We start from the raw sequence: 9,766 nt of genomic DNA, 5'->3' as shown, positions 1-9,766 counted from the left end.
AATTTTTATAGGGAGAAATTGGGGAAAAATGGGGGGGAAATTTGGGAAAAAAATTGAGGGAAAAATGGGAAAAAATTGAATTTTTGGGGGAAACATTAGGGAAAGAAATTGAATTTTTGGGTGGAAAAATTGGGAAAAAAGCGGCATTTTTGGGGAAAAAGTGGGAAAAAAATTTGGATTTTGTTGGAAAAATTGGGGGGAAATGGCAGAAAAATTTCATTTTTTGGGGAGAAATGGGCTAAAATTTGGGGGAAATTGGGAAAAAATGGGAAAAATTGGAATTTTTGGGGGAAAATACAGAAAAAAAAGAATTTTGGGGGAAAAATGGGGGAAAAGCAGAAAAAAGTGGAATTTTTGGGGGAAAAATGGGGAAAAAATGGGAAAAAAGTTGATTATTTTAGGGAAAAAGTGGGGGGAAATTGGCAAAAAATTGAATGTTTTGGGGAAAAATTGGGAAAAAGTGGAGTTTTTGGGGAAAAATTGAGAAAAAAATTGAATTTTTTTTGGAAAATAGGGGAAATGGGAAATAAATTGAATGGTTTTGGAATAATTGGGGGAAAAATTGGGAGAAATTTGGGGAAAAATTGGGAAAAAATTGATTTTTGGGGGGAAGATTGGGAGAAAATTGGGAAAAAATTTGGGGTTTTTTTCAGAAAAATAGAGAAAAAGAATTGAATTGTTTGGGAGAAAAATGGAGATAAAATTGAATTTTTGGGGAAAATTGGGGAAATAAATTGTATTTTTGGGGGGAAAATTGAGAAAAAATGAGAGAAAAATTGGGGAAAATATGGGAAAGAATTTTAATTTTGGGGGGAAAAAATGGGGGAAAATTGGGAACAAAATTGAATTTTTTGTGGAGACATGGGGGGAAATTTGGGGAAAATTGGGGAAATAAATTGAATTTTTGGGAGGAAAAATTGGGGGAAAATTGGCAAAATAAATTGAATTTTTTGGGGGGAAAAATGGGGAAAAATTGGGGAAAAAGTGGAATTTTTGGGGGAAAAATGGGGGGGAAATGGGAAAATTGGGAAAAAAATTTATTGGAAAAAAGGGGGGGAAAATTGGGGAAAAAAATGGGTGGGAAATTGAATTTTTTTGGGGAAAAAAGGGGGAATAATTGGGAAAAAAGTGGAATTTGTTGGGGGAAAAAATGGAAAATTGGGAAAAAAATTGGGTTTTTTTGCAGAAAAATAGAGAAAAATAATTGATTTTTTGGAAAAATGGGAAAAAATTGAATTTTATTGAAGAGAAAATGGGGAAAAATTAGGGAAATAAATGGAATTTTGCGGGGAAAAGTGGGGGGAAATTGGGGAAAAATTGGATTTTTTGTGGAAAAAATTGGGGGGAAATTGAAATTTTTTGGAGAAAAAATTGGGGAGAAATTGGGAAAACAATCGAATTTTTTGTGGAAAAAAATGAGAAAAAAAATTGAAGTTTTGGGGGAAGATGGGGGAAAAATAGGAAATAAATTTTTGGGAAAAATTGAGAAAAAAAATTGAATTTTTTTACAGAAAAATAGAGAAAAATAATTGAATTTTTGGGGGGGAAAAATTGAATTTTTTGGGGAAAATTGGGGAAAACTTTGAATTTTTTTTTGAAAAATAGAGAAAAAGAATTGATGTTTTTGGAAAGAAATGGGGGAAAATTGGGGAAAAATTGAATTTTTTCGGGAAAAATGGGGGGAAAGTTGGGATAATTTTTTTTTTTTTAAACAATGGGGGAAAATTGGAGATAAAATCAGGAATTTTTTGGGGAAAAATAGGAATTTTTTTGGCTGTTAGATGGGAATTTTGGGGGAAAAAATGGGAAGTTTTTGAGGAAAAAATGGGAAATTTGGGGGGGGAATTTTTAGAAAAAATTGGGGGTTTTTTTTAGAAAAATGGTAATTTTTTGGCTAAATTACTGGAGTTTTTGAGGTAAAAAAATCGGGATATTTTGGTTAAAAATTGAGAATAAACTGGGAAAAATTGAAATTTTTTGAGAGAAATTGGGGGAAAATTGGGAGTTCTGAGGGAAAAATTTGGACTTTTTTGGAAAAAATTGGTAAAAAATTAAGGGACTTTTTTGGAAAAAATCAGGAATTTTTTAGGAAAAAAATTGGAAAAATTTGGAAAAAGTTGGGGAATTTTTTTGAAAAAAATGGGAAAATTTAGCAAATACTGGAATTTTTAAAGAAACAACTGGGAAATATTGGGGAATTTTTTTGAAAAAATTGAAGGGAAATTTTAAGGATAAATAAGGGAAAATTTGAGGGAATTTTGGGGGGAATTTTTGGGAAAATTAGGGAAAATATTTTAGGGAATACTGAGAAAAAATTTGGGAATTTTGGGATTATTTGGGGGAAAATGGGAGAAAATTTGGGGGAAAATGAGTACAAAAATTGGGGAATTAATTTTTTTATTTTGGAAAACAAAAATTTAGGAGATTTTGGGGATTTTTTGATAAAAAATTGTGAAAAAATTCCCAAAATTCCTCGTTGGGAATGAGGAGCGTGAAGGGTGGCCGCGTTTTCCCGCCCTTTTCACCGCTGGGCGGGGCTTTGCACGTCTTAGCCAATCAGCACCCGGCTTGCTGCGCCTCAGCCAATAGCGAGCCGGCTGAGGTTTTAAAATGGGCGGGCGATGACGGGGGCGGCTCATCTGGCAGACGCGGCGGGAGCGGGGCCGGAGCTGTCGTGAGGTAAAAATTGGATTTAATTGCTTTTTTTTGTTTTATTTTTATAAAATATTCAATTTAGGGCTGGCCGGGCTGAATTGCTGAGGAAAAAATGGGTTTAATTTTTTTTTTTTTAAATCAATATTCCATTTGGAGCCGCCCCACAGCTGCCATGAAGTAAAAGCCGGGATTTTTAAAATGATTTTTGTTTTATTTCTAGAAAATATTCAGTTTGGGGCTGCCCGGGCTGAATTGCTGAGGAAAAAATGTTTGGTTTTTTTTTATTTTATTTTTATAAAATATTCTAGTTGGAGCGGCCCCGCTGCTGCCTTGAAGTAAAAACCGTGTTTTAAATTTCTTTTTGTTTTATTTTTCTAAAATATTCAATTTTGGGCTGGCCGGGCTGAAGTGCTGAGGAAAAATGGGTTTAATTTTTTAAATTTTTATAAAATATTCCAGTTGGAGCGGCCCCGCAGCTGCCGTGAAGTGAAAGCCGGGATTTAAAAAATTATTTTTATTTTTCTAAAATATTCAATTTGGGGCTGCCCGGGCTGAATTGCTGAGGAAAAAATGTTTTTGTTTTTTTTTTTTTATTTTTATAAAATATACCTGCCATGAGTTAAAAATGGGATTTAATTTCTTTATTGTTGTTGCATTTTTAATTAAAATCGGAGCTGCCGGGGGGGAGGGTTTCGTGAGGTAAAAATGGGATTTAATTTCTTTATTTTTATTGTGTTTTTAATTAAAATCGAAGCTGCCGGGGGGTTTCGTGAGGTAAAAATGGGATTTAATTCCTTTATTTTTGTTGTATTTTTAATTAAAATCAGGGGTTTCGTGAGGTAAAAATGGGATTTAATTCCTTTATTTTTGTTGTATTTTTAATTAAAATCGGAGCTGCCTGGGGGGGTTTCATGAGGTAAAAATGGGATTTAATTTCTTTATTTTTGTTGTATTTTTAATTAAAATCGGAGCTGCCTGGGGGGGTTTCATGAGGTAAAAATGGGATTTAATTTCTTTATTTTTGTTGTCTTTTTAATTAAAATCGGGGGATTTCGTGAGGTAAAAATGGGATTTGATTTCATTATTTTTATTGTATATTTAATTAAAATCGGAGCTGCGTGGGGGGTTTCATGTGGTAAAAATTTGATTTAATTTCTTTATTTTTGTTGGATTTTTAATTAAAATCAGAGCTGCATGGGGGTTTCATGAGGTAAAAATGGGGCAGAATTTTGATTTTTTTGTTTATATTTATCAAACATTTGACATTTTTTCCGTTGAATTCCATTTTATCCTCTCTAAAATAATTTTTTTTTCTCGAATTCCCTTTTTCTTCCTAAAAATTCCCAAATTTCCACCCAAGAATTTCTATTTTTTCCCACCAAATTTCTTATTTTTTTACCACAATTCCCAAAAAATTCCAGTTTTTTCTCTGAAAATTTGCATTTTTTCCCCTCAAAAATTACCGTTTTTCCTTCCAATAATTCCCAATTTTGCCCCTCAAAAAATGCCATTTTTTACCCAAAAAAATCCCTTTTTTCCCAACAAAATTCCCAACTTTTCCCCTCAAAAAATTCCTATTTTTTACTAAAAGTCCCCTTTTTTATCTTAAAAATTTCCCTTTTTCCTCAAAAAAATCAGATTTTTAAATTAAAATTTGGTATTTTTTTCTGGAAATTTGAGGGGGAAAAATCTCTTTTTTTTCCCCCCAAGAAATTATCATTTTTCCCTCAAAAAATGAGAAATTTTGAGGGGAAAAAAGGGAATTTTAGGAAAAAAATTTAGACTTTTTAGAGGAAAAATGGGAATTTTTTGAGGGGAAAATGGGAAATTTTTTGAGGGGAAAATTAAGAGTTTTTGGTTAAGAAATAAGGAAAATTTGGGAAAAATTCGGCATTTTTTAGGAAAATAAAGGGAATTTTTTGGTAAAAAATGGGAATTTTTGAGGGAAAAATTGGAAATTTGAGAATTTTTGGTAAAAGAATTGAAATTTTGATTAAAAAATTGGAATTTTGGGAGAAAAAATTTTGGTAAAAAATTCGAATTTTGGGGGGAAAATTGGGAATTTTTGAGAGGAAAAATTTGGAATTTTAGAGGGAGAAAAATTTGAATTTTTTGAGGGAAAATAAATGGAATTTTTAAGGGGTAGAAATGGGAATTTTTGGGTTAAAAATGGGAAATTTTGGGGTTTAAAAATAGGAAATTTTGGGTTAAAAAATTGGGAATTTTTAAGGGGGAAATATTGGGAATTTTGTGGGTTTTTAATCCAAATTATTTCTCCAATATTGAAATAAAAAGAATCACCCAGGTGTGTGCGTGTGGTTAATTAATGGAATTAGTTTAATTAATGAGGACAGGTCATTGAAGGAAATCATCCACAAGGTTGGTGTTACATGACTTTTGTTTTGTTTTATTTTATTTTATTTTATTTTATTTTATTTTATTTTATTTTATTTTATTTTATTTTATTTTATTTGTTTGGTTTTATTTTTATTTTTATTCATTGTATTATTTTTTGTTTATTTTTTAACATTTAATTTTGTTATTTTTATTTTAATTTATTTAATTTTTTAATATAATTTTATTTTCTTTATTTTAAATTTTATTTATTGTATTTTATTTAAATTTAATTTATTTTATTTTATGTAACTTTATCTTAATTTAATTTTATTTAATTTTTACTTTAATTTCATTTAATTTTAAATTTATTTTGTTAATTTTATTTATTTTATGTTAATTTAATTTAATTTAATTTTGTTTTATTTTGTTATTTTTATTTTAATTATTTTTTTTAAAAAATTTAATTAAATTTATTTTTTAACGATTTCATTTCATTTTCATGTTACAAAATATCACAAAAATCAAATGAAAAACCAACAAATCCCCACCAAACCCCCACTAATTAATCAATTAACCACCCCACAATTAATAAATAATCACTAATCAATAATTAATTAACGACACCAAACTCAGAATTTTCTATCAAAACTTTATTTAAATTCAGAATTCTACAAAAAAATTTGGGGGGAATTTTCCCGCTAAAAACGCTACAAAAAACCGGGATATCCCCTTCCTAGATGAATAAATTAGCATAAATTATGCAAATCGGATGCAAATGAGGGGGACTAAACCACACCTACCCCTAATTGGAATTGCCGGAGGTGCTGGAAATTCCCATTTTTGAGGGGAAAAATTTGAATTTTTGGGGAAAAAAATTCGATTTTTTTAGGCGAAAATTGAGGAATTTTTGGAGGAAAAAATCAAAATTTTGGGAGAAAAAATTTTGATTTTTTGGGGGAAAAAAATTGGATTTTTTGAGGTAAAAAATTGAATTTTTTGTGGAAAAAAATTGATTTCTTAGGGGAAAATTGAGGAATTTTTGGGGAAAAAAATGGAATTTTTTGAGGTAAAAAATGGAAATTTTGGGGAAAAAATTTTGATTTTTTCAGGGGAAATTGAGGAATTTTGGGGGAAAATTTGATTTTTTGGGGGAAAAAATTTGAATTTTTTGGGAAAAAATCAAAATTTTGGGGGAAAATTTTGATTTTTTGGGGGAAAATTGAGGAAATTTGGAGGAAAAAATATTATTTTTGGGGGTAAAAATGAATTTTTAGGGATAAAAATTGGAAATTTTTGGGAAAAAATTTTGATTTTCTAGGGGAAAGTTGACGAATTTTTGGGGAAAAAATTTTGATTTTTGGGGGAAAAAATCTGAATTTTTTGAGGTAAAAATTGAATTTTTAGGGGAAAAAAAATTGATTTTTTTAGGGGAAAAAATTTGATTTTTTTGGAAGAAAAATTGGAAATGTTTAGGGACAAAACTTGATTTTTTTGGGAAAAAAAAATTCAATTTCTTGGGGGAAAAGTTTGAAATTTTTTTGGAAAATAATTCCTGCTATTTTGGGAAAAAAATTCAAACGTTTAGGAAAAAATTCAATTTTTGATTGGAAAAATGGAAATTTTTGGTCAAACATTGGATTTTTTTGGGGAAAAAAATCCCAATTTTTGGGAAGAAAAATGGAATTTTTGAGGGAAATAAATTCCAGTTTTTTTGGGAATAAATTCTAATTTTTGGGGGCATAAAATTCTCATTTTTTAGGCAAAAGTTTCTATGAAAAAATTGAAAATTCTTAGGGAAATATCAAAATTTTAAGGAAAAAATTAAAATTGTTTAGGAAAAAATTCAAATAATTTAGAAAATATATTTTAGGGAAATTTTTCCAGAAAAAAATAATTCAAATTTTTTAGGAAAAAAAAAAATTTTTTTAGGGGAAAATTCAAATTTTTTAGGGGAAAATTTCCAATTTTTTGGGAAAAAAATCCCAATTTTTAGGAAGAAAAATGGAATTTTTGTGGGAAATAAATTCCAGGTTTTTGGAGAAGAAATTTTAATTTTTTGGGGAAAAAAGTCTCATTTTTTAGGAAAAATTTTTAAATTTGTTACAAATAAAATCAGGTTTCTTATGAAAAAATTGAAATTTTTCAGGGAAAAAAATCAAAATTTTAAGGAAAAAATTCAATTATTTCAATTTTTTTAGGAAAAAATTCAAAGTTTTTAGGAAAAGATATTTTAGGGAAAATATTCCAATTTTTTAGGAAGAAAATGCAAAAATTTTAGCGATAATTTTCAAGATTTTTAGGAAAAAAATTCCGAATTTTTTTAGGGAATATTTTCAAAATTTTTTCAGAAAAAATTCTATTTCTTAATAAAAAAAATCCCAATTTTTTAGAAAAATTCGAACTTCTAAGGAAAAATTTTCAAAAATTTTTCAGAAAAAACTCAAATTTTAGTAAAAGAATTCCTATTTTTTAGGAAAAGTTTTCAAATTTTTCAGAAAAGAAATTTCAAATTTTTAGGGAAAATTTTTAATCTTTAACCTCAGTTTTTTAGGGAATAGAATTCAATTTTTTAGGAAAAAAATTTCAATTTTTTTGTCCAAAAAATTCCATTTTTTCACTATTTTTCCCCTAAAAACCCAGAAAAAAAAAGGAATTTTATGAATTTTTTTTATTTTTATCATTTTTGGGGAATTTCAGGGATTTTATTTTTAAATTCAATTTTTTTAGGGAAAAAATTCAATTTTTTGGGAAAAATTTCAATGTTTTAGGGAAAAAAATTCAATTTTTTAGGAAAAAAAATTTCAATTTTTTAGGGAAAAATTTTAATTTCTTGGGGGAAAAAAATACCAATTTTTACAGAAAAAAACCTGCATTTTGGGGGGGAAAAAAATAAAGTTTTTAGGGGAAAAAATACTCAATTTTTTAGGGAAAAAATTCAAAATTTTTTGGCAAAAAATTTCAATATTTTAGGGAAAAAATTCAAATTTTGGGGGGAAAAAATCCATTTTTTTGTCCAAAAAATCCATTTTTTCCCCTAAAAACCCAGAAAAACAAGGGAATTTTATGGAATTGGAGGGAATTGTTTCATTTTTCTCATTTTTCGGGAATTTCCACTCCGGGAATTGCTCGAACTAAAAGGCGGAGCCGGTGATGGCGTTGAGTTGTTTCATCAGCCCCTCCAGACTGGCCATCTGCTCGCTCAGCTCGTCCTGCTCGTACACCTGGGGAAACAATTCCATTTCTTTCCAATTCTACTCACATTTAGGGCCCAAATTTTCCCCAATTTTTCCCCATTGTAATCCAAATTTTTCCCCAAGATTTTCCCATTTTATTTCAATTTTCCCCCCATTTTTTCCCAATTTCCCCCCATTTTATTCCAAATTTTCCCTCCTTTTTCCCCATTTTCTTCCCAATTTAATTCAAAATTTTCCTCAATTTTTCTCCATTTTTCTCTCAATTTTCCCCCCATTTTCCCCAATTTTATTATAATTTTTCCCCAATTTTATTTTAATTTTTCCCCATTTTCCCCCAATTTTATTTCAATTTTCCCCCATTTTAATCCAAATTTTCCCCCAATTTTTCCCCCATTTTACCCCAAAATTTTCCCCAATTTTCACCATTTTTTCCCCATTTTTTGTCCAAAAATTGGGAAAAAATTGAAATAAAATTTGGAAAAAAGGGAAAAAGGGAATAAAATTAGACAAAAATTGGGGAAAAATTGAAAATAAAATGGGAAAAAAATCAGAATAAAATGGCAAAAAAAAATAGGAAAATTGAAATAAAGTTGGGGGGAAATGGGGAAAAAATTGAAATAAAGTTTGGAAAAAATTGAAATAAAATGGGAATAAAATTAGAAAGAATGGGGAAAAATTGAAATAAAATTGGGAAAAATGAGGGAAAAATGGGAATAAAATTAGAAAAAAATTGGGGAAAATTGGGATAAAATTGGGAAAAATGAGGGAGAGAATGGGAAAAAAATTGGGGAAAAAATTGAAAAAAAAACAGAAGAGGGAAAATTTGGGGGAAAATTGGGCGAAAATTGAAAATAAAACTGGAAAAAAATCAGAATAAAATTGCAAAAAAATTGGGAAAAAATTGAAATAAAGTGGGGAAAAATTGAAATAAAATGGGGAAAAATAGAAATAAAATTGGGGGAAAATTGCAAAAAAATGGAGAAAATATGAGGAAAAAATTGGGAAAGAAATTGAAATAAAATGGGGAAAAATCAGAATAAAATTGGGGGGAAAAATGGGGAGAAATCAGGAAAAAAATGGGATAAAATTGGGGGAAAATGGGGAAAAATTGAGGAAAAATTGGGAAAAAATTCAAAATAGAATTGGAAAAAATAGGAAAAAATTGGAAAAAATTTGAAATAAAATGCGGAAAAAATGGGGGAAAATGAAAATAAAAATGGTAAAAAAATTGAAATAAAAATGGGGAAAATTGGGAAAAAATGGTTAAAATTTAAATTAAAATGGGGAAAAATTGAAATAAAATGGCCGAAAAATTGGGAAAAATGAGGAAAAAAACTGGGAGAAGAAATGGTGAAATTTTGAAATAAAATTGGGGGGAAATGGGAAAGAAATGGGGGAAAAATTGGGAAAAAATTAAATAAAATGAGGAAAATATTGAAATGAAATTGGGGGAAAATGGGAAAAAAATTGAAATAAAATGGGAACAAACGGAATAAAATTGGGAAAAATGGGGAAAAATGGGGAAAAATCAAAATAAAATTGGGGAAAAATGCCAGGAAAAAGTGAGGAAAAATTGGGGA

The 9,766-nt window shown here is 28.7% G+C and overlaps 1 protein-coding gene across 1 annotated transcript in view; it reads right to left on the bottom strand.

Annotated features, from left to right (window-relative positions):
- Positions 1-7,970: 7,970 nt before the first annotated feature.
- DCC (DCC netrin 1 receptor) overlaps positions 7,971-9,766 on the bottom strand; it is an 85,449-nt gene continuing 83,653 nt past the window's right edge. The window contains exon 27 of the mRNA XM_039712299.1: positions 7,971-8,213. Coding sequence (XP_039568233.1) covers positions 8,124-8,213 — 90 coding nt within the window. The 3' untranslated portion in view covers positions 7,971-8,123. The remainder of the gene's footprint in view (positions 8,214-9,766) is intronic.

This window comes from Passer montanus, unplaced genomic scaffold, assembly GCF_014805655.1.
Source record: "Passer montanus isolate IOZ18808 unplaced genomic scaffold, ASM1480565v1 scaffold262, whole genome shotgun sequence".
Lineage (NCBI taxonomy): Eukaryota > Metazoa > Chordata > Aves > Passeriformes > Passeridae > Passer > Passer montanus.
This window is presented reverse-complemented; position numbering and strand designations above follow the sequence as displayed.